The sequence below is a fragment of the Sprattus sprattus genome (assembly GCF_963457725.1).
Source record: "Sprattus sprattus genome assembly, chromosome: 12".
NCBI classification, from domain to species: domain Eukaryota; kingdom Metazoa; phylum Chordata; class Actinopteri; order Clupeiformes; family Clupeidae; genus Sprattus; species Sprattus sprattus.
In genome coordinates this window covers 20641485-20663453 of record NC_137910.1, presented here as the reverse complement: position 1 = coordinate 20663453, position 21969 = coordinate 20641485, and the positions used below count along the sequence as shown (strand labels likewise).

The following is a 21969-nucleotide window of genomic DNA, read 5'->3' as shown; positions in this document are numbered from 1 at the left end:
CATCGTTGAGTATGACCTCAATGGTTATATGGTGAATCATTTTATTGGGACAAATCCTTGAAATGATAAGCTCTTTTCTTTTAAAAGTGCAGACAGGTGTGATTCAGAGACCTGCAAGGTCCAGGACGAAAGATCTCAAGTCAGTTCAGTATAACTGCTTAGTATGTGCCCTACTTCAAACAAAGTGAAAGTAAGATCTGACGAGGTTATGAGAGGCCAAGGGAGGAAAACCGTCTCAGTCCATCACTGTAGTAAAAGCAAGTAAACAATGTGTTGTCTACGTTGAGTGAACTGTATTTCCTTTTTTCTTATCATAATAAATGTAACCTTTGGTCACATGGGCCAACTGAGTTTTCTTAATAAAAGAGAGACAATCCCACTATATGGAATGAAGAGATGACTATAATGTCTTGTAAAGATGGCTTATGTCTCCATCAACTTTATCAACATATATGCTCCATGTATACTCCATCAAGGTTTACATATGCTATCTGCAAAGACAACTTAATAACAGTGATTTGTTGGAAACAACAATCATGGCATAAAACGGCAAATGAATGAGTCACTCAGCAATTTGTGGTTTTAGCGATTACGTACATCCATATGCTTCCACACACGCCGGCCCAGATAAACCAGTTTAGATTGTTATGTTGTGATATACAATAAGGGATATAGTAGTCACTGTTGCCGTTTAAAATTACCGCAAAAGTCTGTCGTGTCCTCCATAAGGACGCGGTGGAACCGCATATGAAACGTGGCATCACAGCTGTCCTAATTTTCAGGCCAATATGTATCAGCCCCTTAAAATCAAGTACAACTGTGCAACCTCAAAAAGGATTCACTTTCACAATGTGTGTGGGGGCTCGCACGAGTGCAAGAGAGAAAATGCTTATGACTGTGAGGAAAAAGGTAGGTGGGTAGGTGTGTAGGTGTGTAGGTGTGTGAAGGTTTGTGTGTGTGTGTGTGTGTGTGTGTGTGTGTGTGTGTGGGTAAACAAATTAGGGAAGTGAAAAAAGGGTGAAAGAAAGGGATGGTAAACTCACATGTACGCAAGAAAAAAACGTTCACTTGTACAAGGTGTTTCTGTGTGTGTATTTGTGTCTGTTTCTGTATGTGAGGTTTTTGTGTGTGTGTGTGTGTGTGTGTGTGTGTGTGTGTGAGTGAGTGAGTGAGAGAGAGAGAGCGAAAGAGAGCGTGAGAGTGAGAGAGTTAAAGAGACAGACAGGCAGACAGAAAGAAAGCTCCTATTTTAGTAAGCACTCTGTTACAAGAAAGAGGCCCATGTGTAAACGTGGGTGTGCATGTATCTAAATAGGACTGTTTGTGGCTGTTTATGGATAAGTAATAGTATCACAAAAAAGTGTGTTCTGGAGGTAAACCTACTGGATGTTTAACTTAAGTTTAACAGAGATTATTCCTGAAAATGCATGTAAAACAATTGAATCTAGTGGAAGATATTTCCTTGACCCTGTCAGTTTAATGTATTCTATCCCTAACATTAGTTCAGAGGATCTTCAGTGGATATAAATATCAACTTATATAAACACCACACCAGAAATCACAAATATCTTGTCATTTTAACTTTAGTTTTTAGGAGTTTAAGTTTCTTGTATCTGTTTAGAATTGGACCTCACTGTGTTATGGTAGCAGTGATCACTCGCTTTTTAAACAAACCCAATGAATGACCAGAGAGAAGAGAAAGTAGCGCTGGCTACCCCTTACAGTTGACTTCCTAGCGCTTAAGTTGACTTGTGAGACACCAAATGCTCTCTGGGATCAGATTGGAGCATTCTTGTTTTCTGAGATCATCTTCTAATCACAGGACAGTGATTAGGACCGGCGAAAACAAAGCTAATGAGAGAGTGCATGGAGCCGTGCTGCGCCACAAAGGGGGTCTTTCTAGCTCTGACTTCTCAGAAATGGCATGTTCCTTCTGCTCCCTGCTAATTAATGCTGCGCTGGCATGTTGCCTGGTTCCTGATCCATGCCCATGAACCCTATGGCAGCGAGCAGACGATAGGGGAGGGGAGAACCCACCATGTTCTGTTCCATCAGAGATGCGCTAGATGGTTTTCTCAGTTTTCAGAACCATTCTAGTAATAATACCCTTTTTTGAAAAACAAACAATTCTTTGTGAATATATGGCCTATAGAAATACATGCATAGCGCTTGTACTCTGAGCATTTATCTTCATGAAAACATTTAGGTTATAATGTAAAATATAACTTGTAAACAACAAGCAGAGAGTGTGTGGAGTCAGAGACGCACTACTGTAAACAAAGGGAGAAGCTTTTTTCCTCCCTAACGGAAGTGGCTTAAGGAGGAAGTTCATGCATTTCAGGTGCAGCCGTAGAGAGAAAGCGGAGTGCATCTACAACTCCCTGAGCGAGACACTGAACATTTGACCAGTGGCACTGTTAACCAGTGTTTCATGAAGACATGTAGAAAAAAACTTGGAAAAATGAAATAAAGAAAGGAAATCAAACTTACCAGAACTTCAGTGCATCTTTGGAGGCGGTGGCGTGGACATGGACGTGTCGCACACAGTGGAACAGGCACAGAAAGCCCTCCAGGCACTGCAAACTGACCTGAGGAAAGCAGACGAGAGATGGTTAAGGAAGGAGGCACTGCCAACCACACACACACACACACACACACACACACACACACACAAACAAGACCAGCAGGCAGTCACTGTCACCAACAACACTATAACCTCTTTATTTCTTGTACTGTACTGTGCATTTCACACTACTGAAACGTATACAACGCAAGAACATAAACAACATCAAGAAATCAATGACAGCACATACCAAGAACATGATAACCCATCCAGCTCTAGTATAGTGTATGTCAGACATGCTGAATCGGATGCAACTAGCCTAATTAGGTCTAGGTGGGTATTGACTTTTTAAGGTAGATTAACACATTTTCACTGTAAGGCTAGCATGTTTCTATGAATGTAAAGAGTGTGAACACTCTTCAAGACTTATGTTTATACACATAAGGACCACTATGTAAGTAGAAAGTAAATATATATTAAATGTGTTTATAAATAGACATGTGTGTGTGTGTCACGATTTAACACATTATCTGTGTTACCTCTGCCAGCCAACATATGATAAAAGTGGAAGTTCCATCTAGTATTGAAGAGTACAAGTTTAGCTATACAGCTAACAGAATACCAAGTTCAGCCAAGTCTGTGAACCATTTGCCTACAATTTGTATCTTATGCTAGTTATTTCACGCTGCACAACAGCCCAGAAGAAAGACAACAAAGACTATGGCACTTCTTGGATGTCCTCTTATTCGGTGGAGGTTAAACACCACCACCTCCCATCCCTCATTCAAACAGTGAAACCTAGACTACATTCCCAATTTAATTAATATTGTTAAATGCTGACCATCAAAATGTGTCAATATGTTAAATTTGGCAACACTCCTGACTAAAATCAATCCGTGACAGTGTCCATTCCAAGGCAGCATGCACCTGACCTCTTTAACCAGATAAGGGGAGTAGTGTTGGCGAGATATTGCGTGCCAGTAACCTCCTGACACTCGCCATCCTCTTAGTCCACACACACACACACACACACACACACACACACACACACACACACACACACACACACACACACACACACACACACACACACACACACACACACACAGGGTGATCCTGATTGGTGAGGGAAGAGACCAGGCCTCCCCACTCTGTGTGCATGTATGAAGGCAGAGCTGAGAGGATTACAGTCACCAGCTCAACACTGATCTGTCTGTGTGGTGTCTGCCGTCTGAGCCAAGACAAAACTGCTTCCGACTGGAGTACAGTGACCGATGAATCATGCTTTAACTTAAAGAAGCTCTCTTACATGCACTGCTACAGATATTTAAAGTAAGTGTCTATGGCCCATTTTAAAGGCTTGTGTCTGGTAGTGAGCAGTGATAAAGGTAAAGGTATTTAGCAGACCCTTTTCTCCAAAGCGACGTACAGACAACCTTAAGCCATTAAGAATCGAACTCGGGTCAACCAGGGTCAATCGGCAAAGCAGAGACGCTCCACTGCGCCCAATATTGACCGTGTGGTGTCTGGAATCACAGACGTGCAGCCATCAGAACTACACCATGTTAGAACAAATTAGGGGACAGGACAACATCACACAGGCTGAAACCTGACAGCGTTACAGAGTTCTGGGTGATGAAGCATGAATGTTATGGCTGACGGCAATTCATTTTCAATACAAAAATCAGCAGCCAGCCTATTATTGTTTGATTTTTGTATTGGCTTTTTTTCACCACAACTAAAAACCCTTTATTGGCTAGTCTATTATTATTAAAGTATATTGTTTGACTTATCATCATGGTTTAGACTAAAAACTTCCTAAAAAACACTCTAAACAAATTGGCCACTTTGAACCAGCAGGCGCATGCCCCCTACACTGCCCATGTTAAAGGCTTGTGTCTGCGCATTCCCCCTACAGCGCCCAGGTTAAAGGCTTGTGTCTGCGCATGCCCCCTACACTGCCCATGTTAAAGGCTTGTGTCTGCGCATTCCCCCTACAGCGCCCAGGTTAAAGGCTTGTGTCTGCGCATGCCCCCTACACTGCCCATGTTAAAGGCTTGTGTCTGCGCATGCCCCCTACACTGCCCATGTTAAAGGCATGTGTCTGGCAGCCTGGCTGGCTCAATGTGACTATGCCACTGTCAGCATGGCTGCAGGCCACACAGAGTAGAGTAGAGTAGAGTAGAGTAGAGTAGAGTAGATTAGAGTAGAGTTGAGTAGAATAGAGCACAGTAGAGTAGGTGGGAAAAGTAGAGTAGAGTAGAGTAGAATAGAGTACAGTAGAGTAGGTGGGAAGAGTAGAGTAGAGTAGAGTAGAGTAGAGTAGAGTGGAGTAGGTGGGAAGAGTAGAGTAGAGTAGAATAGAATAGAGTACGGTAGAGTAGAGTAGAGTAGAGTAGAGTACAATAGAGTACGGTAGAGTAGAGTAGAGTAGATGGGAAGAGTACAGTAGAGTATAGTAGAGTAGAGTAGAGTAGAGTATGTGGGAAGAGTAGAGTAGAATAGAGTACGGTAGAGTAGACCAGCGCGGTCTTGTGCAGTCATGAGCAAACCGTCGCTTTCGCTACACATTTAAAAAAAAAAAAGGTCTGAGGACAGGAAGTTCATGCTGGGTAACTGAACTTCCTTTGATGATTGCACCAGTGATCAAGGGAGACCTCCACAGAAGGTTCCTCTTTTCTCTGACGTCCAACGGAACGGAAAAAAAATGGAAAGCACCTAATCATCTTGTCTGGGTATTAGGCTACACTCAGAAAAGCAAAGGGGGAAAGATACGATAAAAGGAATGCATTAGGCTCATGTGAAGGCATGATTGTCTTTTTTCAGTCTGGCATCTATCTGAGAGCTCTGATGGGTCAGCAGAGCAGTCACACATGGCGGTAAAAACGCAGAAGGACCATCAGACTCCAGAGAGAAGGCTATTACTGTGCTGTATAAGTGTTTTTTTCTGAGCTCTGTCACTCTTTTGCTGCAAGTTCTGGAGACTGGGCATCCCCCTGGGTGAACACAAACACCAGAAACACACACACTGACTCACTCACCAGCTCCTGCAGAGACACAGTGACTGAGGGTTCCACCTAATAATCTCAAAACCCAATCCACCAGGAGAATCACAGCGCACCAAGGAGCTAGACAGGAAAAAGGCAAGACAGCACACAGAGAGAGAGAGAGAAAGAAAGAGAGAGACAGAGTGAGCAAGAGAGAGAAGGGAAAAAAATGCAGTGATGAGAAAGACAGGAAATTAAAATGGAAGTGAACAGAGAAGTTATGAGTTGCAATGATCAGGGAGCTGACAGAAGATGATAAGGAGAAGAGAGGGGAGAGTGGTCTCAATCAGTCATAACAGACCAAAGAGGCCATAAGAGGCTAGCAGCATGAGTCTAGAAAAGGACTTAAAAATGTGCAGTCTGTGATTCTAATCCAATACACTTTTAAACAAATTCAGTTAATTGCTCCTCACAGTCCTCTAGTCTATACCATTCAGTGTGTGCGCTCAAAAAAACTCATGTAGAACAACTTGTCTTAGTGCACAATCCCAGCTCTATACATAGGGAAACAAAGTGGCTCAGACCAGATTCCAGACGATCAACACATTACTTCAGAAGCACGGAAGGAAAGAGTGCAATTTGATTGGATGTTAAGCTATAATTTCAACAACCACCAGAATCACAGACTGTATCTGGACCTGGATTTACAGATGTGCCTTATTATCCTTGTTGCGTAGCCTAATCTGTGTGTCTATGGGAGGTCGTCGTCCTTCACTGTAGCCTATAGGTGAGCAGCAGTCATAGCCAACACAGGCTTGCTTCCGTGGCTCAGTGAAGGCGCCACGTTTTTTATCCATCACATGACTGACTGCAGTCATGCAGGAAGCACTGGACCTCTGACAAGAACCCGCCTGTTTCCCGTCAGTGGCCTGTTTATCCTTAGCAACCTCTAATGTGATCCAATCCAGAACATCAATAAAATAGTGGCCAAAACCTCTCTCTCTCTCTCTTCCAGTGTGTGTGTGTTTGTGTGTGTGTGTGTGTGTGTGCTTGTGTGTGTGTGTCTCAAGAGAGGACATCCCGTCGTGGACAACAGAGTAACGGGACTGATTAGCTGCTCAGCTGCAACATTTAATGACATTAGCGATGAGTAAACGTTAAGACGGAGGCAAAAAAAAGAAACAAAAACCCACTTTGATTTCCACGGCTGGATTAGAGAGAAGGCACACCAGTGAAAAACACACTGAACAGATCAGGTGTGCCCCTTGCTAGTACTACCGTGACACTGGCATGTGCATTCACAGGACAGCAGTGCTGCAAGTACTGCACAGAGCACCGCAGCAGTGTACAGCGCAGTCTAATTTCATTAAGCAGATAGGTGAAAGGGATCAAAACACCAGCCCTTGATTTGAGTGATTAGAATGGACTGCCTGAGAGCTGCATAGGCTTGTGACTGTTCGTCTGTCTCTCTGTGTGTCCGTGCGTCCGTGTGTCCGTGCGTCCGTGTGTCCGTGTGTCCGTGTGTCCGTGTGTCCGTGTGTCCGTGTGTCCGTGTGTCCGTGTCCGAATCCTTCTCCACTTAACCTTCCTGAGCGCCTGACTGGTCTGATCGGTCCTCATCATGACAAATCAAAGGTGACGATGGTGGTGAAATCACATCCCTGATCACACCTGAAGTTTCTTTCTGAAACTTCCTGCAATCACGATTAAGAAAAATGCTTACTGGTGTCTGGAGTTGTATTCTCAATCCCAATAGCATTCCAAAAATGTGCCCACTAAATGCTGGCATGAGAGTTGTTATCTCATTATTGTTTCAATTATGTGTCACAGATATTTCTCCTAAAATTCCATAAGAGAAAAAGTTTGAGACATACTTGAGATGAGGCACTATATATTCAAAAGATCCATAACTGACAAAAAGATCTCCTAACTATCCCTCTCCACAACAGTTTTCTTTTAATAGACTAGTTAAATAAATGCACTTGCACTGTGAACATTTAAAACTGAAAACTGAGCAGGATTTGTGAGCTTAATGAAACTCCTTCTGTCACACCATAGGGGAGAGCTGGTCCATATACAAATCTGAGAAGCAGGAGATTACACTTTTAATCTCACTGTTATCTAGGAAAAAGTAGGGAGAGAATAAGCCAATCTCTTTTCAGATTTGTATTCTCATGGGCGAGGGAGGGCCCTTCAGTTTGGTGTTGCACATCAAGAGTGTCATTCCACAAAAGGTGTGAAGCAAACAGGACGCCGTTTCATTAACACTTTGTCACCTCCAATCTTACAGCAGCGTTAGGGGTATAAAGCCTGCAGCTCTCTACTGCAGGAAATCACAACAGGCAGTACACATATTTAACCACACACCTGAGAAAAAGGTAGTCAGTTTGACTTCATAAACAACCTCGCTTAAGAGATGTACAAAGCAGAATGGTTCCGACCATTATGGAATCAAATAATACCCAATCAATCCCAAAAACAAGAAAGTGAAATAAATAAGAAACCAAATAAATAAATGTATCGCAAAACAGCCTGTGCATAGAATAAGAAAAGAAATGTGCCTGAATTCTGACTGCATAGTGCAGTGAGCTATCTGTGTCCGAGAGAGAGGGGTCCCTGAGCTTATGATCCCCTCTCTTCTTCCTTTCAGGCTTGTAGCGGGAAAACGTGACTAGTCATCTACACACAACCTAACCTTCACAGCTTTTACTCTCAGGAGTGAGTGTGTGTGTGTGTGTGTGTGTGTGTGTGTGTGTGTGTGTGTGGTGTGTGTTATAGGAATGAGGAGGGGGGGGGGGGGGGGGGGGGGTGTTAGGGATGAGGGTCTCTGGGATAATGTACAGACACGAGTCATGCCCTTCTGATCAGCCCTGCATGACAGGATTACTCACAGTCCTCATGGCTCTGACTGCTCCACCAGGTCTGCCTGTGAACGTCTCGAGAAGACCAGAGAGTGTGTGTGTATCATAAGTGTGTGTCTGTCTGTGTCTGTGTGTGTGTGACTATGGTCTCGTGGTGGGCATGATGAGTTGCATAAGGCTGGAGGACTTTTTTATTTTTTTGTGCTTCCTTCCGGTTTATGTTGCTGATTGAATTTGGCGTGTGTGCTGAGCATCATGTTACAGCCTTGTCAGCGTGGACACATTTGATCAGTATGTAGACTATATGCACCATGTACAGAGATAGGCCAACTTTTCATCCTGCTTAGTGTTTCAGCCTTTCAAAGACATGGAGGTTGACTGGTCACTTAGGTTCAAGTATGAATCTGAATTCAACCTGTCGCAGTTATGCACTCGTCATGAGTACGTTATATCTCTAAGAAACTTCAATGAGGGGACGTGAAATGTAATTGTTTTATCTGTACGGGAGTCACATAAACAGGAGCAGTTTAAGCTGACTTTATTACACAGAAGCATTAAGAGGCAGGAAACAGCTGGCCCAGTCACACAGAGAGAAAAACATTTGACATCTCGACTTCCGTTACCTTTGCCTGAGCAAACCATTACTTCAGTGTTTCAAGCCTGATCCCACATCCCGCCTGTATGACCTACTGTAAAGACCCACAGCTGGACTACACTAGCACTCAACTTACCGACTCCACTGATAAGTAGGGACCTATGACTTCCACATTGCAGAAAAACGTGAACAGATTTGCAAACTTCAGTAAGGAAAATTGGCATTTCCGAAAAAATGCCCAAAAAAAAAGAGACATTTGATAGCGATATAGGCAACATTTCTATCTGTATTCATGATACAAGAACGTCAAAGATGGTGTCAGAGACAGCTAGCCAAAGTGTATTTGCCTTATAAATAAATATTCTTATGTCTGGTAATACTGTGAGAGGACCCAAGGCCAACACTGAAAACCTATAGAGAGGTTTAAAAAATTATCACAGACCACAGTTTTTCCAATTTTCACCAAATTTGCAACACATGACCTTCAGACCAAGCCTCACAAAGTTATCGGATGGATTTTTTTAAAAACACTTTGTTTATTACAGGGTAATTACACTGAAACTAAGACAAAAAAATAATGATTGAGACATTTTTGTAAATAGAGAAAACTAGTATAACCTTGGTCCGTTACAACCCATCCAGATCGGCAGCGAATCCACCAGACAGGACAGGGCAAGACATATCTCGACCAATCTTTGGTCTATTCACATGAAACTTGCTGTGAGTGTGTAATGCAATGCCCTAGACATAATCACTTCATGTTTCCATGTCAACTGGGCCCTGTTGGGCTATTTGGCCCCCTAACAGCTATATATACAGTATATATATTTTTTTAAATATATTTCAGTGTCTTACTCCGGGCAGGTGAAAAGGAACAGGTCTCTCACAAAGTGGGTCAGTGGCTAACCAGCACAGTAGGAGGAATGGTATAAGTAGGACAGGGTGTGGAAATGTGAGTCACCATACTAACCGTAGAGAAATTAATTATTCACCCTCTCTGAGTCAATTAGACCGTCGACATCAGGAGCTCAGCACCAGGAGGGCACAAGAAGCAGGCAAAACTTAATGCAAGCCTCTTAAAATGTTCAGTCTGCAATTCTTATCCAACACACTTTGCTTCAGTTTCAGCAGGTTAATCCTTACAGTCCTCATGTTGATGTGTGTGCTGGAAAAAACACTCTGGTCTGGTGTAAATACATTTTTTTTTTTTTTTTTTTAAACACCAAACAAACAAACAAAGTGTCTCAGACTAAGCCATACATTATTGCAGCCAATCAGTGTATTGCTTCAGGTGCAAGGAAGGATGGGGTGTATTTTGTAATCACACCTTTGATGCAGACGAGTAGATGTGGGCGGTTGGGGAGGAAGTGTGAAGGAAGCACATCCTCCACAACAAAAAACACTAATGTCATAATAGTCACTGAGATCATCAGGCTATTGGTGGACAATGGAAAAAATTGACTCGAGGTGACCAAAAACAGATTGTGAATCCTTTAAACACAAGGTGTTCATGATATACATTCTTTGTATCTGGATAAAACAAGCATTACTTTCATTGCCATTGTCCTTTAAGACTGCCCTTCTACTGCCCTGGTTAAACACTCTGGGGTTAGAGGCCCCAAACACACCTACAAGTGACAGCAAATGACATCATGGTCGTGGTAACAAGAATCTATCTGAGCTATAGAAAAATAGCAACGAAATATGAAATAAATGATTCCAATTGCAACCAAATAATAGTCAAACATAATGGCCACATGCAACCGAATTCTATTTGAAATCAATGATGGAGATTCCACTCACAGTTCAGTTGCATGAGGAAGACACAGTAACTTTGTGCTTTGTGCTTTGTACTTTAGTGTGGGCTAGTAGGTAATGGGGGATAGTGTTCCTGTGATCCCCTGTAATTCCCCCCATCTGAATTTAGCAACATTGGGCCTCATTCTCGAAAGCAGTAAAGAATAATTTACGAAGGAATTTCTTCTGTACTCCACTTCAGGTGGATTAAGGAACAAATTTGGCATTCATGAAAGTTCATGCATCGGTGATTTGTTCTAAACTTCAGAAGAATTTTAGAACGCAAAATAGCAGTCCTAAATCGGCCACAGTTTCTTTAAATGCGATTCCTCCAAAAACCACAAGATCTCTGCTCTGTGTTAAGGGCTGAATTTGTGAGAAATCGTTTATATTATTATAATTATAATAATAATAATACATATGAGAATATTTGTATCATTAACAATTACATTTCACATTTATAGTCATGATTCTACGAGATATCGTGATCGGACAACACGAACACTGCAAATGCAATATGACTATATAAATAAGCACTAAACTCAATCGTGTTGATTTAGCCATATTGGAATAGAATGGACACAACTACATCCGGCGGCAGTACCTCCACCTCTGCACCGGTCAAGTTAGATCTGTGTTTACTCGACCGGTGCTCACTTTCTGCTTTGGCATGACTGGCTTTCGAAGTTGCTTCCGCGTGGATTCGGTCGATTCAGTTGCGTGCCCTTATAAGGAGCTGGCGGGCCGTGTATGTATGTAAATTCAGGTGCACGAGAACGCACGCTCAATTTAAGCAACCTCTTTCGAGGGAGCACAGCTGAGAAAACTTTGGCTACGTAAGAACACATTTTCAGGCGAATTTTGCAGAGATCTTTTTCTTACGTTGGTTTTCCGAAGTCTGTAAACATTTCAGAAGAAACATCAGAGAATGAGGCCCAATGGCCACTGCATCGCTGTCACTACTGAACATAATCTAGGCCAGATTTTAAGCACCACAACCCACAGAATAATTGAAACACCCCCCCCCGCCACACACACACACACACACACACACACACACACACACACACACACACACACACACACACACACACACACACACACACACACACACACACACACACACACACACACACACACACACACACACACACACACACACACACACACACACACACTTTCCTGCACATAATCAGTGAGCATGTGGAGAGATCAGTGATGATAAAACTGACTTATTTTCTATTCATTCAGTTTTTTTTTCCTGAAAATTCCATGACAGAATAAGCTGGTCTAGTCAGAAGCACTGACTGGTACCTGTCCGGTAGTCCAACCTCTTTTTGTAAGCAGCTTATGTTACATAAACATCTGTGCGTTTATGCTCGGCTTAAAGCAGCGGAATTCACTATGATTTCGAAAGACACATGAAATAATGTCATAGCTGAATAGGAATGAAGGAATTTGTGCTGGTTATGGATGGATTTGACACCTTTACTTCAACCTCATTAGTTTACTTCAATTCTTCACAAAAAAGCAGAGAAGTTCAACTCTAACCACAGGAAAAACCTTCGCAAGAGGATCTGAGAAGTCAGTTAGTTAGTTAGTTGTAACACAAACCTTTTTCGAGTCTAAATGAAACTACATATGCAAATGATATTCAAGTTTGATTTTTAGTGAATTACACGATTGAAATTATGTACATCTGTCCCTCTATTCAAAGTGGTCCAGCCTTGCTACATTTTCTGGAAAAAACACATCCTTAACATCCCTGCCATCATAAATTCATGTCACATTCATTAAAATTTCATAAAGGAAACATTCCACTGTTGTGACAACAGGACAGGTAACCAAGCAACCAGTTCTGAATGTGGCTAAATAGTGGTCTAACTAGGAGGTAGTATGACAGATGGAATTGGTACAATCACATCTAACAATACCCACCACCTTCTAAAGGGAACATCACCAGACCTGTCTGTTAAAGGTATGCACACCTGCACAGATAGTACTAGGAATATTTCTTGAATATCTCAACTCTGAGGTTTAAACTACACACTAGCCTGAAGTTTGACTAAGCTTCAGTATACTACACAATTCCCGGAATTTTCGGGATGGAGTTTGCTATATGAAGCTTCACAGGGGAAGTGGAAAATAAACACAAGCTGGCTCAGAGATAAGGTGTTCATGATAAAGTCTATCACCCGCCTATTGCTAAACAAAGACTAATGGTGGCACCAGTACAAGAAGCAAAAATGCAAGGAGTTTGGATCTTTTAGCAAGTTTGGTGATCACATAAGAAAGAAACAACTAGGCAAATATCATGTTCTGCATCATAACTGAACTGTGCATCCTTTACCTCAACTTTGATGGCATCAACTTTGTGATATTCAGGCCCATTTCAGACCAGAGACCTGAAAACCACCTCCTTTCAAACCTGTTCCAACACCAAATATTTTTCCGTTTCATTCATCCAGCAGTTATTAAAGAAGATAATTTCTGTCTCTCAGAAGACAAATGCACGTTAAAATGCTATTCTTTTACAATTAAGTCCTTTTAGGGGTCTTGAGGAATAGCAGAAATTAAGCCAATACAAGACAAAGAACCCACCACCCAGTGCAGTACACTAGCCAAAGCTCCAACAGCCTAAATGGTCTGATGTTGAGGTTAGGCCAGCATAATGGTCTCTATAGGCAGTAGCACATTCCAATTAAGCCAGAGTGCTGCTTGACGTCATCCACAGCGGCCTATGATGCATCAGACCGCCTTATGGGGGGAAATCAGATTAAACTGTCAAAGAGCCCCCAAGCACAGGTTTACACAGACCAGAGCCTTCACAGCAGGCAGGCCCTCTGACTCATTCTCCACACAAAGACAATGCACACACACACACACACACACACACACAATCGTCAGCCATTCAGTTTTTACTCTCTGTAATCTATCAACATAAATAACAGGTGTCTCTAAATGAGAATATCGGAGATGAGCAATACAGAGAAATCACTGTGCTGCAACGTGGTGTGGTTTTCATTCAAATGCACCTACTAGAATTAACAGACAAATCCTCTTGGTTGCAATGTTCCAGAGTTGAGAAAAGCAAGGGAAAAGCCGGAATTTGAAGCCTTGAAATTGTCAACAATCCACTCGTGCTGCAGTCTGCAAGGTAAGAAGATCAGAAGATCTCTGATGGCAGTTGAAAGTACTCTGCTTCTTGAGAGAATCGTGTTACAACATCCTTCCCCCAAACTCACACTGCAATCATCACATGGGTAAACACTCGCAAACCGAAAGCTCTTCGGTTGATGTGCACAGAGTGGGTGGTGGGCTGTGTCATTAAAGGTCAGCGGTACAGGGAAACCTAAATCAGAGAATCCACTCGACAAGCTCGACAAGGGCTAAGCCACGGTTCAGTTTGTTAGATGACAAAAGGGCAGAAAATCAATTTGAAATTAGTTATACCTCATTCCCACTCACGCTGAAAGCCATTTATTTGGCTTTATTTGGATATCGCTGTTTTACGGTTATGGTGTGGTGTGGGAATGGGATCAAAATGGTAAAGTTGAACTGTCCCTGGGTGACATAGTGACATTAACGGTTACTCTGAGGAGGCAAAATTACAATCAACTCAGATCAAATGAACACAACCCAAAAAAATCCCGGTTCATGTATTGTTGATGTCTAAATGCCTCCACATGGCTGCACTGGCCTCTACTGCAGCCCGTAGGCAAACTTTCTCATGATGGAGTTTAGAGTTTTTCCTGTCTTGTGAGGACCTTAACTGGGGAATGGAGACGATTAAAACAAAGTCTACAAGCTAGTGAATAAAAACATGTCTGTGATTTGGAATTCTTTTCTTGACACCTCTTGCATCTCAGCAACTCAATTTTGGCCTGGCATCCTGAAAAATGCTATAATGTTATACACAGCCAGTGACACTCACTGCAACCACTTCATGTCCCATTCGTTTGGTATCTGGTGTGTGACTAAATGGATTGACTACTGTTGATGAAGCTTGTATAGGACACTTGCTTGACAATGACATTCACGACTTAGCTAGATCTATAACTTATCTCAATGAAAGTTAAATTAAGTAATTGCACATGATGTTATTCTGCATTGTATTCAGTTGCGAAATTGTAAATTGAACATAACATATTGTTCACTCAACTGTTTATTCCGCTGTTGGTCTTGCAGAGTTCAAAATAAAAGTCCCTTCTTATGTTCAAATATATTAAAAAGGTTATTTGTGCAAGAAGAATATCAGTGAAGTAAGGCAAAAAATGGTAAACAATGTTTAATTCAAAACAAAATGCTACAAATAAATAACAAAGCGCTGTGTGAATTATTACAGCCTCATTTAACCTTATAGGCCTACATAAAACCACCACCATAATGATAATAACATTCAAGAAAAAGAGAGCTGTGGTATGAGTAGATATCCAAATTCAGGTATCTGAATCGGATCAGAACTGAAAAAAAGTGGATTGGATCTCTTGAGGTCGCGTTTACACACTGCCTGCTGAAAGTGCTCCCATGTGGCACATACTCGTTAATATGTATTATGAAGATGTAAACAGGTAAAGTGGAGCACATGGAATCAGATGTGTATTATATAGATGTAAACAGGTGAAGACGTCATGGAATCAGGTATTACATAGATGTAAACAGGTAAAGAGCACATGGACTTGAATATTCTCAGATCCCCTTTCGAACCTCATTTATACATGTGGAAATAAATCCGATATTAACTGGATTTCTGCCAGCAACTGACATTCCCTGACATTGTGATTGGCACGTCATTGAAAATGCAACAATCTTATACTTTTCCTAATAACGTTACTTTCAAAAGCACAACTGGCAAAACAAAAGATGCTCTGAAAATGCTTCGGAAAGCAAATGCTTGTATAGCAATAACTTGAATTAGTTGAGATGCGTCCATTGCCGTGTCGGCTTATTGTTTTAGTTTTGTTTGAGTAACCAAACTGTCTGGTCCACATGTGGTGTAAACACAGGTATTGATATGGGTCACTATTAAGTGTAACAAGTAAAAAGATACAGGCAAAAACTGGGCATCTAAACCTGCAATCTAAAACACACACACACACACACACACACACACCCCCCAATTAATCATAGCTCTGTAGTTAGACCTGATCCAACAGGTAAACTGAACTGCTACGATAGTGCGGACCAGACAAATAAAGAGAAGTGGTTTGCTTTGGGGAGCAAAAGAGGGCACACGGATGATGTAACGTGATGTGTGGACAAGGCTATATGGAGGTCTTTCGCTTACACAATGAACTGTAAGTTGAGAACAGTGACTTTATGTCCCACGATCACCTACACATAAAATCAACTACAAATACCGGAAGGAATCCAGCAATCCACAAACATGTTGACAAGACTTTGTGATAAGCGCCTATCTGGCTTTTAACATCCCGATAAGAATCCAAATCCTCACACTAAACAGGCCAGGCTGCATTCTTGGCTAATTTCATATCCTAACACTTTGGCGCAATTTGCTTTGACCCTCCACGTGCAGAGCTACAGTACATACACGACTTGGTGAGAATTACAGGACAACAGCAAACTCAAAAGACAAAAACTCAAACGAGAAAACAAAACAAGTTCCACAACAACTGCGATTGGTCTATGCTACATGACATTGTTCTATTTCTGAGGAATCTGTGCCGTGATAGGACATCTCTTTAAGCGTCAGTCACACTGGGGGTGAACCCCAGTGACAGGGATGCTTTGTTTCGGTGGCAGGAGTCGGAGGATCCATGTCAATGCAAACACTCAACACTCAAGGAATGCATCTGTGTCTGAGGGGTCAACAACCCTCCTTGTCATGTTTTTTTTTCTCCACCACATAGAACAACAGATAATCTGTGCATTCTGCTGCAGAACAAGCTAGGCACAATGCAGCCAGGCCACAGACACAACAGATTAAAGGGGGCAAAAGGGTATGACAACTAGTATGCCTTTGCCCAGGCCACACCAACACTCAAGACAACGAAATGATGCCTAGCCTAATATCTACAAGCCACTTCTTAAATGTGAGACCTTGATAATGATCATAAGAACTTGTTGAAAATGATACATTAGATTTTACTAACTGTGACTGTTCCTACAGTCCTAGCCACCCAAAGGCATCAGAGATTGCTGCATCAGATCGAGGTGAAAACAAAGGAGAAAACAAGATAAGCAAGTGAGACAAAGACAGGAAAAAATGCTTCATTTCTACTGAGTGCAAAACCGCAGATCCAGTCTCCCGCACTAAAAGTGAACACTAATCAGAGTCTCGTGATGGGGTGGGGGTAGGGGTGTGAGCTGGAGCACACGACAGCAGAAGGGAGAGAGAGAGAGAGAGAGAGAGAGAGAGAGAGAGAGAGAGGATAGGGAGAGAGAGGGAGGAGGCAAGGAAGAGAGAGAGCGGAGGAAAGAGAATGAGAGTGAGAGAGAGAGGAGGAGAGGGAGAAAGAGAGAGAGAGAGAAAGAGAGAGGAAGAGAGGGAGAGGAGGAGAGGGAGAAAGAGAGAGAGAGAGTGAAGAGGGGGGGAGAGAGACAAACTCATTACTTACAGCACCATCACTGCCAATAAAGTGTGAAGCAGAAAAGAGAAAGAGAGAAAAAAGAACCTCAGCAGTTTTGCTGTTATGTATCTTATCGACTGACAGGCAGTTAAGAGGCCGGTTTCCACTTACCACTTCCATCAAAAGCCTCACTGCGGGTGGCTGTGAAGCCCCTTCAGACTAACTGTCCATTCACAACTGCGTACCACCCTTAAAGCAACACTATGCAACATCAGGTCACTTATGAGGAATGCGGTCATAACCAGTAGCAAGCTTTTATCTGTACCAATTGTGTTTTCACATACATTTAAGGTTGTCATCTTGCTAATTCTAGACCAAAACTCCATACTGCTACTCCCTGGCTGTTGGTCTTGGCCGATACTCTCTGTACAACCACAGTGGTCCTGTCTAAAAACTACAAGTGATTCAATTAATTTGAACTCGGAATGATGGTACAACAATCCATATACTGCTAAAAGAACACTGTCAGAAAATGATCATTTCTATGGTTAACATCACAAATTATGTTTTGTTCATGCTTATTGACGTCGGTGTGGCAGGCATTAAGATATCAACTTTAATCTAACATAACAAGTGAAACAGTCAAGTGTGAAGAGTATCAAGACATACAGTAAGTGTCAAGACATTTGGTTTCCATAGTTTGGTCTCAAAACAGAGGTCTTAAGTTCATGGTTTTAACAGGCATTATGCTGCTCTGAAAACATGCTGGATACAGGCTAGTCTGCATGTCGAGTCTAAATACAGTATGACATGGGAGAAAAAGAAAATGTCCAGCCCTTTACTCTATCCAAACATTTCTCCATAGACTGTATTTGATGGATGTTAAGAGTGGGTCATTTGTGCCATATTTTAAGATCCACAGTGGGAAACGAGCAGCGGTTTCTCCTGTTCTCATCATTCTATCATGCTAGGTTGAATCCAGGTTGAACACAACATGAATACATTCTTGCCATCAATACACATCGCCTACATATTAGTCACTGCATAAAATTAGTGAAATAGTTGCTGGATCATTGTGACTTGTAGCCTAAGCGAATATCTTCATCTGTAGACTACTACCGTCTTCCACCGCCTAGACAATGTATTTCTGCGCTAGTCCAGCCAAGTAGCCTATTTTATGCTTTTAATAGGCTATTTAAACTAAACAAAAGGTGCGTTAGACAAAAGCAAGCGTGTATTATTTTCATCAAGGTGTTTCTGTATTTTGGGAGAACAGGAAGGTGAAAAGGTCAGCGACAGAGCCACAAATATCTCTGGGAAGCAGAGGAGCAGACTACCAGGGTTATTATTCATCATATCATAACTCACCATAGCCCTGAAAACCAAGAGAAACTACTTTAGCAGGGCCAAGTGTCTAATCATAAATAAGCAGAATAGATGCTTCAAATTAGGTCAGTGTTGTTTTGGCCATTGAGTGTATGGATACCACAGATCACTGCAAAGAAGGATATTGCACTTTAAGAAGTTAAAACCACTGTAATGTGGGCAATTTCATTAACGCAACTCCAAATTCCATATGTAGTCTTTCTCTCTTTTAGTTGTGACACATTTCTGACAGTGGCTCCGAAGTAACAGTCCTGCTGGGTAACACAAGCCAAAACTTCCGAGGGCCATTGGTCCTACAAAGGTCGCTTTGCAAAACTAACAGGGGCAGAGCGGACCTGGTGACCGAGCATATTTTATCCCTCTGACAAGTCTGAGAATGGATTTATGGCTCAACCAGGCTAAGAGTATATTCATGAGACCAGTGGAAATTAATGAAGCCAATGAGGAGGAGTCCTAAACTGTCTCAAGCCAAAAGAGAACTGAAAAAGCCACAGCCATCTCTAAAATGCCAAGTCAACAAAACGTTTCAGTGGCTTTCACAGGGGAAGTCTCAATTATGTGGTAAACTAACATACATCAACAAACTACTTCAGTAACGACAATTTTAGGTTTCTGGTGTATGTGTGTTACAAGTATTCAGAAACAAAGCAAAACCTCCCCCATACATTAAAACTGCAGAGAATCAAGTTAGCATCACCAATAGGGAGTTCAGCACCATAACATGCCCACGTTTGATTGGGCCAGGCGGAGATACTAAACCGTCACCTCAAACTCTGCGTATGAAAATATCTGTGCTTCCACATCTTACCTGTAGATCAGCTCCTTGTGAGCGGCAGTCCATATACTTTTCCCACGCAAGGGCGAGATTAGCCAGGTGTGGGCTGGCCATTGCGGACAAAACTCCAGACACCAGGGGAGGAAACCGAAGGCAACAGTTCACTCCTCATCTACGGTCAGGATTGTTCAGGATGTACTAGTGCAGCTGCCAAAAATTATGCAGAATATAGATGCAATCCTCCAAATCATATCCCAGTGGTCACACAGCCCATTGCTGATGCTGGAGGAATGCACCAGGGGCATTAGACTTAACGTTAGTCCAAATTCCAAGTGTCCGGTATCTGTCGGGGGAATAGAAACCAGTCAGACGTATCCATTAACTTTAGTTCCAAAGTAAGAGAGGGGGAAGCGTCTTGAACATGTTCATGTTGCTTGCAAGCTGACGTGATGCCTGTATACGTTTTTTTGTACAGTCAACTCAGATAGCTTTTAAGCTAAAGGTAATGTTGGATGGGTAGTTAGCTGGCTAGCCGAAAGCCAATGCAAAGTTCACGACTTGTTACATATGACATATAAAATGCTGAAAAATAACAGCAACATGCATTTTTTGTGATTTTATGGATGCGTTACTCAAAAATGAACAGGTAGCATGTATGCTAACGCGAGCTCTATTGCTAGCTAGCTTTGCCTGTGTTGGCTCACCGTAACTCGGATGTTCAGGTTTTTGACGTTAGCAAACTGAGTTGCCTGTCAAGCTAGCTGGCTAGCGCCTTCTTTGCTATGATAACAAGACAACCCGGTGGTACTGCAGCAGCAAACAGTCTCAGTTTTAGGAGCCTCAGTTTAAGGAGCAAGTCATTAGAGGAGGTTTTATGAGTCTGCATAGGGTGTTTCTTCATCTCATACGACCAAAATACACAAAAGAAAATGTTTGATCGTTAGTGCAAGAATATTAATCGTATTGGCTCACGCCTCTCGCTCAGCTGCAATATTTGCGGTGTCCCGCATCGCAGTATAACCAAACCAGCTTGATTATCATAACAACAGAGACACTTCAAATTTCCCAGTCCTAAATTACAATTATCTTAGCTGAGCCTTACTTTCAGTCGTCCTTTCAATTCATTCAGAGTTTAGATAGAACATACCTTCTGTTGTATCGGTCAAATACATGCAAGCCATCTACTCGTGAAAATGACAAGCGAAATACACAAATTGCTGTAGGGATCGCCCACAAAGATGTCTAGCGTTTCCATTGGTTAAAAATAGACACTCTCCCAGTCAATCAATGCAATTTCATGAAAGAACGGTCACGGTCACCAATCACTCAGATGACGTCAATCGTGTCCCCCTTTGTAGGTGGAGTTTTGTCTGGTTAACAACAGACGCCCATTTCACCGAATGGTTTTGGCTAGTGTATTTACAGCCCAGGGTCCTTTACTGCTACATTTCATTCATCATCGATCTCAGAATTGCAAATAGTTTAAAGATGAAGGAAAATTATTTACATCTCCGAATTTTGCTGTCGCGAACTCCAATCTTGAGAAATGTATTATCAAGGCTGTTCTCGGTAAAGGACACATTATTCGGATGCTTTTGCGCATCGTAGCATGCATACCTGTTGTTTTAATCTGGTAAAAAGATAAAGCCTGCTATATTTGAACTCAAACAAATATTTGTCAGAAATTCAATGTATCACTTTTAGACGAGGCCAGCTGTGTGAGCCATTGTTTGGCGTCTCGCACCTAGTTTGTTTAAGGGAAGTCTAGACAAACTGTTCCATTTCGTCATTGCTTTTTGATGAAATCCATGCATTATTAAAAGCTGTCAGTCAAGCACCACTTTCATGTCATCCAGTCGTGCTTTGTCAGACCAACCGAGAAGGGCATGCCAAGGTAATTTCTTTAACTAAAGCTGCCAATTTGGACCATAATCTATATCAATCATATGCTTGTTATCTTTGTGGTCTGGACTGCATAGGGATAAACATGTTGATGTGCATGTACGTTTCATAGAATTAGTCTGCAATAGAGTTAAGAACTTGACATTGGGGGAAAAAAAACTGTTCACACGTTAATCCATTTTATATGCAGGTTTGTGATCTAACCTACACATTTATCCAGACCTTAATGTCAAATGAGAACACGCTTCTTGCCTCTGCTCAGCCGACACGAGACGTCTCATGCAATACACATGTAAACAGCGACATCAAGTGGTTCAAATATAAATTGCAGTTGAAATATGACCGCGGAACAGGCCATTGCTTCATACAAGCTGTGTTATTCTGCTGGACGCATCATTTAAAAAGTTAATTTATCTGTTTCAGGGCAGCACTTGTTTACCTTTTCCTGGCCCTGACTAATGTAAAACAATTGCAGTGAACACAACATGTCAGATCTTCACGCACTTTTATCCCAGTTCGATCTTCTTTTTTAGGTCACCATTTAATGAGCCCTATTGTCCAAATAACTGAGTA

The 21969-nt window shown here is 42.0% G+C and overlaps 1 protein-coding gene across 1 annotated transcript in view; it reads right to left on the bottom strand.

Annotated features, from left to right (window-relative positions):
* Positions 1 to 20680, bottom strand: part of lyst (lysosomal trafficking regulator) — a gene marked incomplete at its 3' end in the record, with an annotated part of 87343 nt that extends 66663 nt beyond the window's left edge. The window contains exons 1-3 of the mRNA XM_080849072.1: positions 20642 to 20680; positions 19528 to 19837; positions 2491 to 2588 (exon numbers count right to left, since the gene is read on the bottom strand). Coding sequence (XP_080705198.1) covers positions 2491 to 2588; positions 19528 to 19608 — 179 coding nt within the window. The 5' untranslated portion in view covers positions 19609 to 19837; positions 20642 to 20680. The remainder of the gene's footprint in view (positions 1 to 2490; positions 2589 to 19527; positions 19838 to 20641) is intronic.
* Positions 20681 to 21969: the final 1289 nt, after the last annotated feature.